General features: G+C 31.9%; 3 protein-coding genes across 4 annotated transcripts; 1 reads left to right on the forward strand and 2 right to left on the reverse strand.

The window, feature by feature from the left end:
* Positions 1-171: 171 nt before the first annotated feature.
* Positions 172-2,204, reverse strand: LOC110997765 (macro domain-containing protein RSc0334). Its single transcript, XM_022266075.2, has 4 exons — positions 1,775-2,204; positions 1,605-1,697; positions 1,323-1,398; positions 172-1,131 (listed from the first exon to the last, which is right to left on the reverse strand). Exons 1-4 carry the CDS (start codon positions 2,123-2,125, stop codon positions 803-805), a joined length of 849 nt encoding a protein of 282 aa, XP_022121767.2. The 5' UTR covers positions 2,126-2,204; the 3' UTR covers positions 172-802.
* An 88-nt stretch (positions 2,205-2,292) lies between these two features.
* Positions 2,293-16,805, forward strand: LOC110997782 (neutral alpha-glucosidase AB). Of its 2 annotated transcripts, none has more exons than XM_022266098.2 (20): positions 2,293-2,433; positions 2,537-2,771; positions 2,961-3,088; positions 3,401-3,599; positions 5,743-5,848; positions 6,214-6,358; positions 7,020-7,157; positions 8,612-8,720; positions 9,051-9,190; positions 9,581-9,768; positions 10,196-10,338; positions 10,885-10,982; positions 11,329-11,451; positions 12,486-12,651; positions 13,073-13,209; positions 13,582-13,694; positions 13,957-14,114; positions 14,962-15,075; positions 15,408-15,517; positions 15,709-16,805. In XM_022266098.2, exons 2-20 carry the CDS (start codon positions 2,538-2,540, stop codon positions 15,917-15,919), a joined length of 2,760 nt encoding a protein of 919 aa, XP_022121790.2. In that variant the 5' UTR covers positions 2,293-2,433; position 2,537; the 3' UTR covers positions 15,920-16,805. The 2 variants fall into 2 exon arrangements, with proteins under 2 accessions (XP_022121790.2, XP_022121791.2); XM_022266099.2 differs by having other exon boundaries at positions 3,401-3,566.
* Positions 16,806-17,328: 523 nt separating this feature from the next.
* LOC110997777 (zinc finger protein 300) lies at positions 17,329-21,552 on the reverse strand. Its single transcript, XM_022266092.2, has 3 exons — positions 21,247-21,552; positions 20,642-21,015; positions 17,329-20,104 (listed from the first exon to the last, which is right to left on the reverse strand). Exons 2-3 carry the CDS (start codon positions 21,011-21,013, stop codon positions 18,236-18,238), a joined length of 2,241 nt encoding a protein of 746 aa, XP_022121784.2. The 5' UTR covers positions 21,014-21,015; positions 21,247-21,552; the 3' UTR covers positions 17,329-18,235.
* Positions 21,553-21,653: the final 101 nt, after the last annotated feature.

A 21,653-nucleotide genomic window follows, 5' to 3' on the forward strand; every position in this document is an offset into this window, starting at 1 on the left:
CTACAATATAGCTAAAAACTTATCCAGGACGTTGCGCTTACTTAAATACTGTCTTCGATACTATCGACATATTTGTATGTTCGCAGAGTGAATTCACAGTAGCGATATTGTGTAATTTTTATGTACATTATTATATTTTTATAAAATGTTTCTCCATATTGTCGTATTGACATAGGCTGTAAAGATAACGTGTGCATGTTTGAAATAAATAAATGATTATTAATCAAGGCTGATCTTCAGCTTACACGCAATCTTAACTTACCTTTCGATTTTAGGGTATAATTAACAGAACAGATTATTGTTGAATTTGGAAGGTGGAATTACTATAACCTTACTACATAGGTACCTAATTTGTTTATAAATTTTAAGTTCTATCAATGTTTAGAAAAATAAATAGGTGTTTTTATTTTCTGTGTAGTGATATATGAATGTTAATATATTGATTTCTAAATAACTATAATTCTTCCATAAATAAATTATTAAAACCCAATCTCTCTTTACATTATCATAAAAATATCACCTCTTAATTCCTGTTCAAAACTGGTGGTCGCAAATTGGATTTAATGGATGCAAAGTGGGTAAATAGCCTAATTCTGAAGTGTGCCTTTTACAAAAAAATCACAGGATGTTTCAAACAGTTAAGTTTAAAATAGAATATATAATGAATACATTACACAATTTTTTAATAGAAATTAGTGCTGGGACATTTTTATATTTTCCTTCAAACTGAAGTAAGTAAATGCGAACAGGCAAAGAGACCCTATACACAAACTACAACAGAGTATAAACAATGCTCGTCAAATTATTCTGAAACAGCAGCCCCATCATTGTAATTCCATTCATGCAGAGGAAAGTACATCTGCATGAGTGTTTCATAAATCTCAACATCAATTGGCATGAAGGTACAAAATATAATTCTTTGAAGATCTTCATTATTTTCTAAGAAGGTCCTTGCAGTACGAAGAGCTATATGAGCGGCAAGGCGATTAGGGAAGCCATAGATTCCAGTAGAAATACACGGAAAGGCTATGGATGTTAGGCGATACTGACTTTGAAATGAAAGACATTTTTCATAGCAAGACAGAAGTTTTGGGGCTGATCCATCTTGTGGTCCCACTGTGTGAATGATATCTGAAAAATGGGTTTAGGTTAGGTTTCAGTAGGCATTTAAGGTAATATTTTTTTATTAATTTTTTTTTAACAGAGCAGTATATTATATTACCTATCTAAACTTTACAGATTACCTAATTTAATTGCTTTATGGCTAAAGCTAGTGAAGAGTAATAATTATTACTGAAAAAGTAGAGAATAATAAAACTTACATTTTGCTGGTAGATTATATCCACCAGTTATACAAGCATCACCAGTTGGACAACCTCCAATTGAATTGCATTCATCCTGCAACAAGGTTACAATCAGGGTGTAAAACAATTGTTTCAAGCATCAATATTGATAGAACTAATATTGAAGTTACCTAATTTTCCAAAAATTGTTAGGGAAATCAACATATAACAGTATTAGGTTAACTAGACTTTGTTGAGTCTCATGATAACATTATTAATGAAAAGATTTTTGATACTTATAATATTGGGCTGAAGAAATACCTGAAGCAATGATCCTGCAGCTCTATGTATGGCCCCATCAACTCCACCCCCAGCTTTAAGACGAGAATTTGCTGCATTCACAATGGCATCAATCTGGAAGAAATAATTAAAATGATTACAGTATTTTTGAAACTATAATACTGTGAGTTAGATATTATTAAAGAAAATACCTCAAGTTTAGTAATATCTCCACAGTATACAGAAACCTTTTCAGCCAATAGTTTGTTTTTTTCATGGTCTAACTTTATCTTACGAAATTCGTTGAGGTCTTCCAGGTTATGTTTCTTGGCTTCGATCTCTTTATTCCTGACTACATAATTGCACCATGGATCTATTTGATTTAAAGTAACAAAGTCTCTTGACTTATACAATTGCCTTTTTTCTTCGATTGGTAAACTAAGAATACGATTCTTTTCCACAGTCCACTTAGATGGAGATGACATCTTGTGTATAACGGACGCACAACGTTTTGGAAAAGCAGATAATGGGGTTCGTGCAAAATTTACCGCAATTAATTCCATTAAATAACAATGACGTGTGAAACTTAGTCTGTTTTTGTTATGGTTGAATTCGCTATTTTCTAACCGATTATTTTGACATAAATGAGATATGATTTGTCAATATTAGAAACAAACGTCAAGTTTTAAGCTAGGAAATGAAGAAATGACAATTGACCTCAATTTAAACGAAATTTCTCCACGTAACGCAAGCGTGCATTTTATCGTTTCTTTTACGATTTTCTGTATATTTATTAAATCACTTTTGAAATGAACTCGTGAAATCTTAAATCTGCAATATAATATACATTAGCAATATAATCCACTTCTACGTAAGTAAGAAATAGCTTCCTTTTTTGTCTCATCGTTTTACCACCGGTGCTTTTGACTTTTGATTTGACGAATCATAGGTATAAAATTTATTTTGTTTTTTAGAATGAAGATATTACCAATTCTCTTGATTGCTGCATTTTCTATTAATAATTGTGTATGTGTGGATAGAAATAATTTTAAAACATGCGATCAGTCCGGATTTTGTAAAAGATTACGTCCTTTGAAGCCTGAGAAATCTCAATACACTTTGAATTTAGACAGTGTCTTTGTGCACGGTAACGTTCTTTCGGCAGAAGTAATCACAGTTAATTATGATGGAGAAAAGAAAAATGTTGAGGTAATAATTTGTTGTGTATCATCCACATCTTTGTTATTCTAAACAATGGCCTTCAGCATCTCTGGCGCCATAATTATTAAACCCTTGTAAAACTGGCTTTACTCTGATTAAATTTGCATATGTAAATGCTTTGGAGGCATTTTTTTTTCAGTAATAACTTTTAATACCTATAAATAATTTGGGTTTTAGTGGCATTATGCTCTTCGTCTATCAGCTCTTGTTGATGGCACTTTCCGGGTTGAAATAGATGAGGCTGAACCATTGTACCCACGATACAGATCCATGGTTGCTCTTGATGGGGAACCAAAGGGGGATTCGTAAGTGATTTATATTTTTTTTATAATATTTTGATGTTTAAGTTGACCTCTTTTTTTGTTCTACAACAACATTATTTTATATATGTGTAAATTGTTAATTCTTATGATCCATTAAATAAAATTCAACAAGTAATACCAGTAAATGTATAAGTAGTATTTTTTCATATCTCTATAGAATTAAACAAAAAATCATATGAAATTTGTTGAAAATATTTTATTTATTACTCATCATGGGATTTGAGGTTTTTGTAGTATTAAAAATTTGTCATAATTACATCCGAACTATAAATTATCTTCTATTATTTATTTCAGATTGAAATTAATATCAAATGAAAATGGTAAACTGACTCTTAAAAACTCACAAGGCCACAAAGTAATTATTACGGCAGAGCCTCTCAAATTTGAGTTTCTTGATAAGAATGGTGAACCAGCAGTTGTGTTGAATGATAATGCCCAGCTATTTGTAGAGCCATTGAAGGTTAGAAATGGGGATGGAGAGGAGACTGATAATGTGAGTGTTTTGTTTGTCTATTGTTTTGTTTTTGTTATTGTCTGTTGTTAATGCTTTCTGTGTTATATTTTTTTATTGTTCTTTATAGTCAATTGGGTATTATCTTTTATTGAAGTTGGTTACTTCAATGAAAAGAGCTTGTCAGGTGATGTGTATGGTATTGTAGGAATTTGGAATTTAATGTGTATGTTACAAATTTCTTGGAAAACTTAAAAGTCATATTAAGATGATTGTTTTCTGATATAATCAGGTATTTAGTATACCTGTATACTAAAATTTAAGTCATATTTATTATAAATTGGTTTAGGAGTTTTTGGAAGATTAATTGAATGAGGACATGCATAATGCAGGTTAATGTGATAAGTAATTTAGGCCAATTTTTCCTAATTACATAATCCTAAATAATAATAACAGTAAAAATGACAGATAGGGTTACTTATAAATAATTATGTAGAATGTCCTCACTGTATTCTTAAAAAAAGTGATAAATTATTTTTAAAGTAGATTTACACATGCATTTTTTAGCTCCTAAATTAATACAAAAAACTTAATGTAGCTTGTTATATTGATTTAAGATCAAAGTATAGAATAAAAATAATAATAGAGTTTTTTTATTCAACTAAATTAAAGTATAAGCAAGGTAACCATTTTTTATTAATTGAATCTTATTCATTATTCAAAGTTGGAGTACGAAGCTAGTATTGAAAGAAGGTTAATATTAATATGTAATAAGGTTAAGGGCATGTGGTTTATTTATTATCAACAATGAGATGTCAACGATCTTGGCTTATCTATATACGTGACTGATAGAAGTTGAACCTGATATCACTTCCTATGCACTTTGAAAACAAATCTTAAGTAATCTATATTAATGAGAAAGTGAGATGATGGCTTACGCTCTGTTCGATATTGATAAATGTGTAGAAATGCTATAACCGTTGTGGTATTTGTGGTTGCAGCCGTCTTTCCTTTTGTTCATAATACTTTTACTGAAATAAGTGTGATAAGTTTGACCGTAATTTGAAATAAATACAATAATGTTCATTCCAGACGCTATTTCTCTTTTTAAGTTTGTTTCTATATTATTTGCATATCCATAAGTCAATGGAGTGTCTTTGTAATTGCAGATATAAAAGTAATGTCTTGTTTTGACTGTCATGGTCAAGCGAGGTGGAGCAAATGAATATAGGCTACAACAACATATAAGCTTATATATTTTGAGAGAAAACTTATGTTATTAATTTGACTGTATTTTTTATATGAACAGATACAATTTAGTCTTTAATAATTTATCAGATGTGTTCTAATTATTTAATCCATAATTAAACTGTAAATACACGCGTTACGATATCAGAACTATGACCTCACGTAAGCTATTATGATTAATAATACATCATATACCTAAATGTTATTATAAACATATTACATTATCAATTTACCTAACGTATCTATAATAAAACGGTATATAACTGTTGTCTGTAGACATATTTGACCTTATGAATCGGTCACGAATTAATGGTAGGAAAAAATACATTTTATTCCAAATCCATTAAACAAAGGGATATAAAAATAATAATAAACCTTTATTTTTCCACATCCTATTTCCATAAATAAAATAAAATAGATATAAATATAATTTTAAAATTGTATTAGTTAGTTAACTAAGATGCGGCCTCTCCCGGTAGAAGGCCTCCTCCAACTTTTTTCACCCTTATTTATTTTAAGCCATCGTCATCCCATTTCTACCAGCTACCCTCTTGATCCCGTCAGCCCATCGCTGTATTGGTCTTCCTTTGTTTCTTATTCACAAGGGTTTATTGTTCTAAATGAATATACAATATGAAATTATTTGCTAAAAAGGAATGGAACTCGGGCAAAAATTTATTTAGTTTTGGCCAGGAATTGAATCCAAGAGTTTAGACATTGCAATACCAAATCTATGGCATTAAAACATACATATTAAATAAAACACTTTGTACCTATTTCATACCAGGTTATATAATACGCAATAAAATACAGAAATATAAAGATATTTCAATTACTGAGAGTAATTGGCGAACTAAAATTTCTTTACACAAAATAATAGGTTAAATTTATTTTTTAAATTATTCTTCTATAACATGTGTTTGTTTTGTATATTCAGGAAGGTTCGTTGGCAGAGAACTTCAAATCTCATCATGACAGTAGACCACGAGGAAACGAAGCTGTCTCCATCGATGTGGGATTCCCTGATGCGGACCAGGCTTATGGTAAGACGAAATTGCTGTATTAAACAACTATTTTATATTCTATATATATTCGGTTTTGATTGTAAACTTATTAGAGTTTTAAATCGTCAGATATTACTAGCATTTCTTGTGAATATGTTAGATCTTACCTAAACTATTTAAAAATATTATTTTAAGGGGGTGTACTATGACATTATTTAGCAAACACATTTAAATTTCTATATATTTTTATATATGTACAACGTTTAACAGTGCAGCAACAAAAGTTTTTTTTTAAGTCGCTGATCTAGTATTAGTGTTTGACATCTGACAGATTACATCAAAGTTAAAAGTATTGATAGAATTTTAATGTACATAATATAAAAAGTATAAACTGGGTTTGTTAGGTATCCCGGAACATACGGACGGATTCCATCTTAAGACCACGACATCTGGTGAACCATACAGGTTGTACAACTTGGATGTGTTTGAGTATGAACTCGACAGTCGTATGGCTATATACGGCTCTATTCCTGTTATGTATGCTCATGGGTAAGTTATTATTGCTCTTATTGAAACAAAAAATTAAATGTTTTACTATAAAGTAATTCTTCAAATAAATTATTACATATATGAGAAATGTTATTACTCTGTTATAGAGTATCTGATCAATATAATTTATTTATTTATTTACACTTCGTTGCTAAATTAATACAAATAACACAGTATATATAAATTACAAGGGATGCAACGGGCGGCCTTATCGCTAACAAGCGATCTCTTCCAGGCAACCTTAATTTATCTATTTTATAAAAGTTTATTAATAATGTTAAGTACATAATCCTTTTCGCAATATGAAGCCAATGTATAGCAAATAATTAATGTATCTTGTCAGGGAGCGTTCAAGTAATCACAACATTGCTGTGCCTAACCAAGGACCTTATTGTAAATCATAACGCATCACGTGTAAAATATTAACATAAGGAATGCAATAAAGATTTGATTTGACTATAACTTGTGATGTCAATAAGATATTGTTTCTTTCTTATTTCGTGATTGTTAACTTATATTTTGAGAATTAAGTATACGCTTAATAATAAATATATTAATTAATTATATCACGTATTATAATGAGATCAATCATTTTAAGCAAGATATTGCCGATTTGATTGTTTAAATACACATTTAATTAGATTTTGTAAAACTTTAATAGGCCAAAGCGTTCGGTGGGTGTATTCTGGCACAATTCAGCTGAGACATGGATCGATGTGGTCAATTATGGAGAAGGCAATGTGGTCTCGTCTTTGGTCAATCTGGTGACGGGTGGCCAGAAAAGGCGTGTTGATGCTAGGTTAGTATTACCTTACGAAGATAATCTATTACAGGTATAATATTACTTTTGTAATGTTGTTGGTCTAGAATCTAGTGGCTTCTAGTCGTAGGTTCGATCCTCGGCTGTGTAATATTGCATACACAGCCGGGGATTAATCAACACGCTGGCATTCGGACAAACAGATAGTTAAACGTTTTCGACGCTGCTTTATTTAAATCAGTGGCGTAGCTAGGGGGACAAGGGCCCTGGTGCATAGGGAAAGAATCGGGCCCTCCTCCTCCCCTCTTTCCGCGCAGTTTGAACTAATATTGGCCTTTAAAATTATTGATAAGAATAAGAATAGAAAACAGTAAGTGAACTTATCCCTAGTAGGCTAAATCCATACGTCGTCTCTAATAGAATCTCCATGTGTTTAATAGAAGAAAAAGGGAATAAATAAACAACGACGCACATGACAATATAGAATATTTATTATACAGATGATATTAATTAATGGAAAAAACGATTTTTAACAGAATTCCCCGCCCAATTCACAATCTCTTGCGCGCTTTAATTTTTGCGAATTCGTCTATAATTTCACTCAAATCCAAGTTTGATGCCGCCTCATTTTCTATTGTAATTAACGATAAATGTCGGAGGCGATCTTGTCGAATGCTGTTTCTTAAATATTTTTTTATAATCTTCAGTTTACTGAAAGATCTTTCTGCTGCCGCGGAAGTAACAGGAATTGTATGAAACAGTAGCATCGCTGTATACACTTCCGTAAGGTCACATTCGAGCACGCCAAATTTTTTTATAATATCTTTGCAAAGCTGGCGAATAGACCACGTCTCCATCAATTGAGGGAGAATCAGATGATATACATTAAGAAATTGGAGCGAAAAATTGGGTCCAATTATATCGCAATATTTCTTCTGAAACTGATCACATTTCTCGAGTAAAATCGTTTCATTCCAGCTAAGCAAGTTTTTTGGAACTTTTTTGGAACAAAGAACTGTAAATAATCCAGTGTAACTGTTAAAATCTCAGTTTGGAAAATTCTCTGTTCCACTGTAAAATGAAGTGGGTACCCCGTTGTTTAAGCAGTTTACACTGCGATATTTACTGTTTCTTTTTTTCCGTGTAGTAGCTCATTGTTTTCAAAGCTGAGATTTGAGGGCCCCCTGAGCTCCGGGGCCCTGGTGCACTGCACCGCCTGGCCCTATGATAGCTACGCCACTGATTTAAATCTAAATGCTAGCGACTTGATTGTATATCGACCTTTATTAACTCTCTAGAGATCCAATTGACTTTCTGATTTGACTTCTTTACTGCGACATATATATATATATATAGCTCAAACTAGCCGTCTAGTGTCACACATCACAATTTTTTTTAAATCTCTCTCTCTATATATGGTTATATATATATATATAACCATATATATATATATAACCGCTAATCTATTAATTTACTAATGTTGATAATTCCAGGTTTATGAGTGAAAGTGGTATAGTAGACATCTTCATATTAATGGGTGATGCGCCATCTGACGTGTACCGTCAATACTCGACGCTTACTGGAGTCACACCTTTACCACCGGTAATTAAACTTTATTTATAAGTACCCGCTTCTTCTAAATTTTATTACACTTGTTTGAAATAAAATAATAACAACTAGGTACTCATATTTGGTCGTAAGAACCGATAGTCGACAAAACAACGTTTTGTTGATTTTAAGAAATTGCATCTTTATGTAAAATTTATCTATATTATTGGTTGTGATAAAGAATGTTTATCTCATTGATGCATCTACTTCTTAACTATATAAATAAGAGAAAATTATTTATTTTAACTGAAAAGCATCAGAATGATTTCCTTCCTTTCTCATGTTTTATAAAGACAACTTATTAAAAAGAATATTATTTTACAGAAATTTTCTCTGGCATACCACCAGTCCAGATGGAATTATGTCGATGAAGCTGATGTGAGATCTGTGGACGAAGGATTTGATTCTCATGACATTCCGTTGGATGTTATTTGGCTGGATATTGAATACACTGACAACAGGAAGTGAGTGTAACTAGCTAATTCTAATAATCAATGTAATTTTTATTGTTTTTAAGTTAAATATGCTTATTTAGTTAATTTTTTCAATTTACTTGATAATATATATCTTTGGGGTCTATATCCTTGGGTAGAATGCCTTGTGAACCCCGAGGGCCTATTTTGAGGGCGTGTGATGGACTGAGGTGATTTTAGTAGGTGGGGTCTCGCTACCCCTCTGAATAGCAAAGGGGTAAAAAAAAATTTGAGTGTAGACCCAGCCCCACAGCGCGACTTTCTTGATGCGGGCCTACATAAGTGCATTTTCACCTCATTAAATAAAAATGGCTTCAGTATATAAAGTTTTGGCCTTAACCTATTTATTATTTAGATGATAACATTGACAATGTTTTGTAGATATTTCACCTGGCACCCGATAAAATTCGCTCATCCAGCTGAAATGGTGGGGAACCTTACAGCCAAAGGGCGGAAGATGGTGGTCATCATTGACCCGCACATAAAGAGAGAGGCCGGGTACTTCTTCCACGAGGACTGCACCGAACAGGGACTGTATATTAAGAACAAGGATGGAAATGATTATGAAGGTATCTATTTTGGGATTATTATATTTAATAATGTTTCTAATATGTTCTTATCCCTGGATCTAAACTCTGGATTGTATTTAAGTTATTATCTGTGCAATAGTTTGTCTATGAAATTTTTTTTTTCTATTTTTAAGATTGAGTATTGCTGATAGTGGTTTCAAAGTATAATTAATTGTGCCATAGTTTTATAATTAATTTAAATGACTTATATAATTTATATAAGTATCTAAATCTAATCCATGTACAGTATGTTATAATTTAGGAACTTTAATAAATAATATTTTATTTGTTAAATGCGTCCTTGTATTTTTATTAGTCCTTTGCTACTAAGATGTATTGAATATCAAAATAATGTTAAAATAGAATAAAATAATTGAAATACCATATTAATTAAATACTGTATTGCATTTAATTATTTATTTCCCAGGTTGGTGCTGGCCCGGCTCATCATCATACCCTGACTTCCACAATCCGGCTGCCTTTAAGTACTTTGCAGAAAGATACCGTTTTGAAAACTTCCCAGGGACAAATAAGGACGTCCACATTTGGAACGACATGAATGAGCCCAGTGTAAGTTAATTTTTATCTGTGGATCTGTAAAAAAAAATTTTGTTAGATTCACATTACAAACAATTATACAAAATACAAACGAAATATATATATATATATATATATATATATATATATATATCTTTATTCATTCACTCACTGACTCACTCATATACTCACTCACACATTTGCACATAACAAAATATAAGCACACAAATAAAAAAGGTTAAATAATGTAATTATTTTAAGGAATTTAGAATTAAGTTATGGATGAGCTGGGAACCCTGACACAGGTATTTTTTACTTAAAAGAGTACTTTGGCTTTTTTACTTAAATCTTACTGAAAAGAATGAAAATGTACTTAAAATTAATAAACAATTTATTATTATTATTATCTCATTAGGGCGATACGAGACAAGTGTGTTTAATAAAAAGTAAGATTGTATATTACTATTATTTATATACAAATTGCTAGTAAAAGGCTAAAAGTTATCAATATCAGTAATATTTATAGGTGTTTGAAGTGGGTCTGATCTATCTAAACTACTTTTATAATTTTCTTATCAGGTATTCAATGGCCCGGAGATAACAATGCCCAAAGACAATCGTCACTACAAGCCCTCACAAGATGGACAAGATGGCCTTGCCTCTTTCTGGGAACACAGGTATATTTACAATCCAAAGAGGTATCTATTGCTATCGGGGGTTTGAGATAAAAATAATTTTTCTATGTAAAAGTAATTTATATGGGAATAACATTAGCTCATGATTGGTCACGTGCTATTAGCAGAAAAAACAGCACTAACAATAGAAAAAAAACAAAATGTTGATTATAGCTAACTTCACGGTGTCGATTTTTTGTGACGGTGTGCGCACGCATCGTAGAAATTTACTCTCCCACTAGCCACGTACTAATAGACGAAAAAAAATAGAAAAAATAATTGCACACCTTTACAAGACATAAAATGTGACAGAAAATGGCTTATAATTATTAATTTAATTATATTTCAGACATATTCACAACGAATACGGAGTATGGCATATAATGGCAACGCATCAGGGAATGTTGGACCGAAGCAATGGACAGTTCAGGCCTTTTATTCTATCTAGAGCGGTCTATTCCGGTACACAGAGGTAAGACATATTTTATTTATGTATATATACATTATAATAAAATACAAGAAGATATGACATTAATTAGACCACCTAAAATGGCACTTTTGAACGTTAAATAAAATATAAAGATGATTCTAGTTGCTTCTTCTAAAAGGTAATTTTGTCTGAAGAATGGGCAAGAAACTCCAAAGTTACTGTTTTAAAATAGAATTTACAATATTTGTATACATTAGTTAAATAATTATGTATAACTGGGAGTACATTGTGAAGGCAACCCTACTGTACTACTCGGTAGTAGGTTCGATCCCCGGCTGTGCATCAATGGACTTTCTTTGTGCATTTAACATTTGCTCGAACAGTGAAGGAAAACATCGTGAGGAAACTGACATGTCTTAGACCCAAAAAGTCGACGACGTAAGTCAGGCACCGGAGGCTGATCACCTATTTGCCGATTAGATTAAATGATCATGAAACATATTCTGAGGCCAAGACCTAAAGAGGTTGTAGCGCCATTGATTTAGTTTTTAAATAATTTTAGTATTGAATTTAATATTAGGAGTACCGCCGACAGAGTGAGGGCCTCCAAATTCAAATCATTTATTTGCTAGAATTAGTCTTACAATTAGTTACATAAATTACAAAAATCGGCCACATACGAATAGGCATGCAAATGTCATCTTATATTTTATTTATTTGATCTATTGCATAACAAGACTAGTTCAAATCCCACATTTAGAAAAATGACAGCGCAGAGTTAGTTAGACACCAATATTTGTAAAAATTCCTATCCAAAAAAAAACGATTTAAACGTTAGGCTTCATTTTCTTGTATTTAATAACATCTGAAGTGATGTTCCCCGCGTTAATTTCAAAACTATGATCTAGGTAGTCGCCCACGCTATAAAAGCACCTTGCCTTTAAGATTCTCTTCCATTTATCTCTCATCTTTTCTACTATTTTCCCCCGCTTTCATGTTATTTTCCCAGGTTCTTTTTTCATTTAGATAAATATAAATACTTTTTGTTGGAGTTTAATATTTGGAAAATTATTCAGATATGCAGCAGTATGGACTGGTGACAATATGGCGGAATGGGGATTCCTTCTCGCCTCGATATCTATGTGTTTGTCTCTCGCGAGTGCCGGGGTCAGTTTTTGTGGGTCAGATGTTGGTGGATTCTTTAAGTACCCCGAAGCAGAGTTGATGACGAGGTGGTATCAGGTATGTGATTTTTTATTTTAATTTTTTAATGTATGTTTAATGAAATAGATTAGAAGACGTACAATTATACAATGGGTTTGCCGAGTTTATAAAGATGTATATTTCAGTTTTTCATCAGAATACATATAAATTTTGTATTTTATTTAAAAAAAATCGTTTTATTTGTATATTTGTTATTTTTGTTTATATATATGTTATATTGTATATTATGTTTTTGTGACCTATGCTAAATTCAAATTATTTCGTACGTTTTAATAATTATTTATTTAAAAGATAAAACAAAACTACTCTTACTAAATTGTGTTTTTAGTTTCTTTTTCATCTGAAAAAAATACAGTTGGTTTAAAAGAAGCTCCAATTATGACAATTATTTAAAAAATCAGTCTCATCCCGAGCTATTAAACAGCTATTTTTGCTATAGGCGGCAGCTTTCCAACCGTTCATGCGCGCTCACTCCCACATTGAGACGAAACGCCGTGAGCCGTGGCTGTATGACGCGACCACCACTTCGCGATTGAGGGACGCAGTCAGACGGAGATATGCCCTTTTGGATCTCTGGTGAGTAAAACATTAATAGTATTTATAAAAAGATTGTTTAATTTTTTATTTGGGAATGAATAAACTCAAAGATTATTACAGTAGGATCTCATTTTTGTTTTAAAGTTTCTGAACGTAATCGTCTCGAATATGGTAATATTTCAATAATAGACTGTATCTGAAGAGATCTGTCAATTCGATGTAGCAATCTGTAGTTATGACGTTTGGTAAAAAGCACTGGAAACGTTATTCTTTGTAATAAGCGTTAAAACACCTTTTATAGTCTGTAGTACTACGTCAATATACTGTGACAAATAACTATTATTATAATTTAATAGTTTTGGTCTCAAGTAAATAAATGACATTTTCATTTTATACGTAACATTATTTAAGGTATACGTTGTTCTACGAACACACATTGGACCGTGTGCCCGTTATGCGTCCATTATTGACCCATTACCCCAAAGAGGAGCAGACATACACCATCGACGATACATATTTATTGGGTGAGCATAGTTATTTTAAATAGCTAAGGTGAATTTTGTATTTAAAAAGTTCCAATTCTTCAATAAAATTCGTCTGAACCTGTCTTGTCCTAGACATTAAGATATTTTGTATATAAAATATCTGTTATATTTTAATAGAAAATTCTTGTTTATTCATACATTTTAAACGCCAGTGTTGCCAACATCATCATATTAAAGATGTAATATTTTGGCTCTTGTAAATAATACTCCTGAGTTTAGTTAATACTGTTTTTTTTTAAAGGTGACAAATTGCTAATTCGTCCCGTTGTTGAGCCCGGTGTGTCCAGCGTAAAAGTGTATTTACCGGGAAGGGAATCCCATACCGTTTGGTACGACGTTGACTCCTTCCAACGCCACGAAGCCAACGGATATTTCACACAAGAAGTCACAATTGCAAAGGTAAGATCACTAAGGTAAATAGGGTCCGTCGTTGCGAAGCTCAAAATTAAACAGTAATTCAGATTTTTAATTTTGTAGCATTCTGACAGGTGTCATTTTTTGACATCGCAGAGATGGCAAACCTTTTTGGCCGCGCACGTTTTTCGATTCCAGTCTGAACATGTATTAAGAGCGATGCTCCAAAAAGATTTGACGTCGAGTGATAATAACCTCCCTTTTCATACAAACAGTAAAAACACACGAGTATAGATAACATATTTTTTTAAACTAAACTTGAACTGGAATAAAATAAAGTAATTAACTGTAATTCGATATATTGTTTGTAATTTTTAAATATTTTTTTATATTTGTATTATGTACACTTGTGTTAGTACATATTAAGATTTACCTTTTTGTAGGTAAATAAAAAATACAAGACATAAACATTTTATTTTTATTGCCCTCATATTGGCTAAGTTTGCTCTTTATCGGTGGAGAACTTTTTAGTAGCAAGGCCTCATTATATGGCCTCACCTCCACCTATAAAAGTGTGATCACTTGATTTAGTACTCGAATAATGTTTGAATATATTTTTTACGGATTATAGTTATGTATTATTGTATTTAAACTTATAATTATTAAATATTAAAATTATTTTAAATTTAAAATTATATCTAAATAATTATAAGTTTAAATACAATAATACATAACTATAATCCGTAAAAAAAGTGTTTTTCTTTAAATGTGTAAAAGTTATGTTAATAAAAGACAATACTATGTTTGAATATATTTTTTTATATTACTACTGTAATATCATCTAATAATGAAATAATAATTTCATAGTATTTTATTTTAAACATTCCACTAGATTCCAGTGTACCAACGCGGTGGCAGTATAATACCGCGTAAGGAGCGAGTGCGCAGATCGTCTGCCTTGATGGAAGATGATCCATACACTTTGGTTGTCACACTCGATATTAATGTAAGTCAATTGAATTGTTTAACCACCTAGAAACATAATAAATTTAACACTTGACCAATTTCGTTTAAAAAACATGAAGGGCGTGGTAGGAAAATTAAAAAAAAAAATCCTACTAACTGCGTTTCTAGGTCATCGGGGTGTTTTGATTCCGTAGAATTCTGACTGCTGTCATTTTTGGACATGTCAGATAATAATAGAGATAATATAGAATTTTAGTTTTACTCTATATTAACCACTTCCGTATAAGTATAATCAATATGACGTCGTCATATTGTCCACCATTATATGTTATAATTTTTTATATTAAAACATATCTTGATTTTTATTTTCAGAACACGGCCACTGGCACCCTGTATATAGATGACGGAGAGACATATGACTTCAAATCGAATAAATTCATTTACGCTAAAATCACATACGAACAAACGGCCATGAAATATACGTAAGTAGGATGGGGATTTATTTGAATGTTTTTTTAGTTAAGCAGAAAAGCAATCAAAATCCGTCCTCCATATTGATCCGTCTGTCTGCCTTTTGCTTGAGAACTCGATCACACCTTAAATAATATATAAACGTTAAATAAGTATATTTTAAACATTTACATATAAATATTTAATAAACTTTGTTTTTCAGTATTACAAACAGCGGTAATTACCCGACACGCTCCTGGCTGGAACGAATTGTAATCGCCGGAATCAAATCTCCGCCTAAATCCGCAAAACTCATCCAAGATGGTAAATCCACTGCCCTACAAATGACAATCCATCGCGGTAACGATGTGCTCGTAGTACGCAAACCGGCCGCGCTCATGGCCAAAGCTTGGGAAATACAATTCTCATATTAATAAATAGTTTAATTTGAACCCCTTAATGGGGCCATAGACAATGCTTTTACACACTTAATCACGTGATCACAATGACAGCTCCCGCCTGCCAATCACGAAATTGTTATTAATGCTCGCAGTTAGATCACGTGATCAATTACAAACTGCCAATGTCCGGAAATATATTTGTCTAAGGCCCCAGGTTTGTCCCATAATAGTTCAAGATTTTTAGGCGGCTAAATACAAAGACAGGTCTTTAAACCTAATAGACACTTATTAAATTATTCCAAATCAGTGCACTACAATCCTGTTCAAAATTCTATATATATATATATATTATATATATATAAGATAATTTTTCTACCATCAAGCCCTGAGGATGTAATTTTGATCGTTTAGTGGTTATTATTACTATATCAATACGTTTTTGACATACGGGAGTCATACTTAGCACTAAACAACTTAATCTTGCCCTTTTACTCAAGGGCATATAAAAATAAAGCTAAAAGGCAAAGTCACGATCAAATCCACATGACACATGCATTATCTCACTCTTACATTATACCTAATGAAAGAGTGAACAGCATCTAAACAAATGAGTAGCAATATCATTGTTTTTTTTTTTAATTTAAGGTCGTAACCGTAATCTATTTAATTTCTAAAACAATTTTTATAATTCAGTGAACGATTTTAACTGTAAGAAAACATGCTTGTATTTATGACTTTTTTTAGTCTATAACCAATAGACGAAAGTCCATCCACAGATATAGCTAACATGCTTGTTCTTCACTGTATTATCAAGTTCAGCTTTGACGTAAACAACACAGATTAGTTAAAAAGAGTATTCATTTAGTTTTATTTAGGTATATGCTTTTTTTTCTATCGGTACACATGAAAGACAACTAAAGACTAGCTGTAATACGTCAGCCCTAGTATAAATCAACTATGGTGTATCGAAAACCTTCAAAAGATTTAGATAATTATGAACCTTCGATCTTTTTGTCCTTTGTTTACCAATCTTATACACACAAGGTTCAAATTACTTCAAAATCTTTTGAGAATTTTCAACGACCTATATTGTATCCTTCATTTTAATGTGAAGTAATTTGTACTTGAGAGTACACAATCATATGATCAAATTGTATGATGAGTTATTTGTTTAAAATATTTCAAGTTTAAACAAATACTTCATTAAATTTATGGAATGTAATTTGTGATAATAAAACAATTTTAAAATTTTCCTTTGTTTTTTTAGAATTTATTACACACATGATAGTCTCACATACAAGATTCAAGTAAAATAAATTACTATTTAATCTATTTAAATGAAGCTAAATGGGTTATGGCAACTTAATTTTATGGTTATTAAAAAAAAGTACTAAATATGAAATATTCGCGAAAAGACTAGATGAAATAAGAAAGGGTATATCAATTGTGAATAATTTTATATTTTGTACACATATAAACAAGGTATAAGCCAATTTAATATTGCTACATAAAAGGCAACTCATTAAGACTAGCTTCTCTTTCCTTAAGAACTATAAATATAAAAAAACAAAAAATATTAACAACATACATATAAACCTTATTCATAAACTGATTAACTAAATTACTTATCTGTCCCTTTTCATAACAGGATAAATATGTCAATGAAAAGAAATAGTACAGTGCAAATAGATTTTTATAAATGAATAAGTTGGTATAAACTTAGTGTTAAATTACCTACAAAACAATTGTGCAGAATCGTCTCGTTTTTAGTAAATAATTTGATGATTAATAAATTATATATATAAATGATATGTAGACTGCAAGCGTGCAACAAGAATGGCTGATTTTAGTTTCAACCTGTCGGGTCAAGATGCCCACTGCTGAGCCGGGGTGACCAACTATACTTTTCAAATCCTGTACTCTGAAACTACTCATGTGAATATCCCTTATGTTGTCCAGGCACTAATAATGCTGTTGAAAGGGTATTTTCACTAGGGGAATGATTATTGTAGCAGTGAGAAGTCAGCTAAGGATGTGGCTACATTAGAGCAACATTCTCATTAAGCAAAAAAAAAACAAAAAAAAATAGTTGGTCACCTTACATTTAAATAATAATATGTTGGCACTGGCACTGACTTCTTATCTGTAGCTATGAGTTTTAAAATCAGCATGTGAAATCAATTTAAAGGCAGTGGCATTTGGACAAAGTTCAAACCTTATCTATATAGTCAGGATATGATACCAATGAGGTAATTTGATTAATTTTCATATCATTTTCTAAAATTTGTATTGTAGCTGCACAATCAAGGCACAAAATTATTCACCGAGTGTTCCATACACTATTTCGTGCTACTTAAAGAATATTCTAGTAGGCGTATCATCATTAGGGAACTCAATAAACGGATGTGTTTCTTTATGTTTCAACATAACCTTTGTATTTGTAAATTTTTCACCGCAAATGTCACAGACTATACCGTCGTCGTTTGACGAATCGGATTCATCATCGTTCTTTTGGCTCTCTGCCATCGCCTGCCCCGACAGGAGATATTCCCTCATATTCCCGTGCTTTTCCGACATTTTATGCAACCTCAACCTATTCTCTGAAGTACACTGGTACTCACAAATAAAACAGACATATTTCATATCGCCGGTATGTAATTCGGCATGAATCTTTCGTTTTTCCGGTGTGGCGAAGCGGAAATCGCAGAATTTGCAGGGATACTTTCTATCCGGCGAATGTAATCGCATATGAGACGCTAAAGCGGCTTCGTCTCTGCAAATCTTCCTGCATTCAACACAAATGACTCCATCTATAGTCTCTGGCTCTTCAGTACTGCCCGTATTATGGTGTATTCGTCTGTGTGAAGTCAGACCTTTTTGACTAACAAAAACACGGCGGCAATCGTCACATTGGAATCTAATTTCCGCATTTAAATCGGGACTATGCATTTCCACTTGGTGCTTCGCCAACTTATCGGCCTCGTGAAACTGAACCTCACATTCCTCGCACTTCCACGCCTTGACCAACTTCGAAAATGCTTCCAAAACATCTAACACCGACTGTCCTTCAACCTCTGGATGTTCGGTTTTCGTATGTTGCGCGAAATCGATTATTTTCGGGAATGTTTCATTGCACTTAGGACAAATGTAAGGTTCCTTATGGTCCTCCATTACGTGGCTTTTCAAATCTGTCAACTCCAAGTAACTTTGTTCACACATAAAACATCTTAACTTTTGGTTACCGTTCATCACCTCTGATATAACTTTATATTCCATGAGTTGAACTTTTTGATGTATCCGTAAATGTTTGAACAGGTCCTTTCGCGTGTGATAATCTGTGGGGCAGAATTTACATGGAAACCGTTTTCGATGTTGTCTCCTTCTATGTGAGGCCAGTTCTTCTTTATCATGGAACTGCTTGGAACACGATATACAAGAATATAATGATCGCACTTCGTCGTCTATATCGTGTGATCGAAAACACGTTTCCATTCTACTTCGGCGTTGAAATACTTGTCCACAAGTACATTCATATCCATCTTTCTTTGATTCTATATTGATGTCAAGTATTTTCGTATCAGCATCGTCCGGTTGCAGATTCTTCTGTTCTTCTGTTATTAGATTCATTCGTCGTTTGTCTACTCTTTCCTGTCGCGCCTTCATTTTATTAATGTCATTTAAATTTATGACTTTTTTCAAAGATTTTTTTTTCTTTCCATGACCTTCAGAATTTTTTATTCTTGTTATTATTCGCATTTTCTTCCCGCGTTCGTAATTTTCAATTGTTTGGTGAACTTGTAAATGCTTTTTAAGAGCATATGGCCGATCATATGCTTTGTCACATTTGACACATGTATAAATTTTTTCCGAATTCACTTTTTGTTTTTTTGCTTTAAGAAGCCCATATGCTTCTTGCTCTAAGGAGAGTATGTTTCCAGTAATGGAATTTAATTGAAAAGGCTCTGTATAATCTATGTCATCGTTTTCATATGATGTTGGTAAAATTTCTTCGGGATTACCCATTTTATTGTAGGAATCTTCTGGCATGACTGGATGAATTTCCATTACAAGAGTTTTTGTAGTTTCTGCCTGTATAATGCCTATATGCGGGCTTGTTATAGTTGAAGTTGTGCTGATGAGTTTGTTTGATATAAGATGTGTCTCTGTAACTCCTACATCAGGTTCTTCTTTGATGCTCTCACTGTAATTGTCAGGATGCTGAAAAAATTACTGTCTTAATTTATTGTGCCTTTACACAACTAGATTATGTTAGATTGGGTCCAGTATCACATAGTTGATAAAACATAAGAAAAGATTATGAGCTGTGTAACTTTTGTCAAACTATTGTATGATAGTTGAAGGTTGAAATTTATTATTTTTCTGTTTAAAGTTAGGGAGACAATCCATTCAGCCCATCAGGATTGGGGAATAATGATATAATATATACTTAACAACACAAAATAATCACTGATAAAACACATAATATTTTTAAGCAAGACCTTAAAGTGCAATGTAATTAATTTTCCGGTCCGATCACATTACAATAAAACTACATGTGGAAGAAGCCATTCATGATAAATTTAAATCTTAACTGCTTCATTACTAGGGTTTATATACAATTAAGTTTATGTTTCTGCAAATATTAAAAAAAATGTTTGTAAGGAATATCATTCCAATAATTTGAATTCAAGTTTTCCAACTTTTTCTCTATACTGCACCATAATTCTACAGGCATTATTTTATGCAATGTAATACCTCAAATTGATGATAACATTCTTCCTTCATGTCTTCTTGTAGGCATGTTTCAACATTACCCAGAGCTGTTGCTTCTTCACTGTCCATACTATCATCAAAATTTGGAAAATCATATGAAACAATATCTGCTGATTCTTCCTTAACTTCTATTTCTCTTTCCTGACCCTCTATTTCTAAATCTTTATTGCTTTTATGAATGTCTTGTTCACTAGGTATTTCTTCTTTCACCTCAACTTGTATATTCTGAAATGGATTATCATTTGCTTCATTGACATCTTCTTCCAGCTTTATCTGAATATTAATTTCTTTTTTGATTTCCATTTCAATATTTGGTTGAAGGTCTTCAGCAAAATCATCTTTTGAATCAGACATTTCTGGAAAATCACAAAATTTTACTTTACTAACAAATGCATTCAATCAAACAAGCATTAGATTCTTATGTAGTTAGTTAGTGTTTCTCATTAGTATTCTTAAATCTTATTAGCAAGTTCCATTCGCATATAACTTGAAATTATTGTTAAGAATTGCTTAAACAGAAAAAATATGTAAAACCCAAACTACTACCACTGACTCGATACAATAACGCATTAGAATGCAAGCATTACCTTGCTTATCACTGCAAATAAAATTAAGTAGAAGTATGCACTGTTTTGAATCTAGCTAGGTTTAATCTTTAATAAATTACAAAGTGCGTCAAAATTAAATACGAAATAAGATTATGCCGAATAGAGTATTTATCTTTCATTATTGAAAAGGCAGACTAAAACATGTAAATCCAGTCTGAAAACTAGCAGGAAATATAATAAATAAGACATTAAAAACTGGCTCAGTACGATGCAAATAAGAATTATTTAGACATCTACATCTGAATTAATTTAGTACATTTTACGACGAAAAGCTACATAATTACTATCGACAATTGACAATTGACATAAAATTTTGATCAAGATAAATTAAAGATTTGGTACCGATGTTAGGGTCTACTGTCAATTACTAGTCTGTATTCCGATTT

Source organism: Pieris rapae, chromosome 9 (assembly GCF_905147795.1).
Source record: "Pieris rapae chromosome 9, ilPieRapa1.1, whole genome shotgun sequence".
NCBI classification, from domain to species: Eukaryota; Metazoa; Arthropoda; class Insecta; order Lepidoptera; family Pieridae; genus Pieris; species Pieris rapae.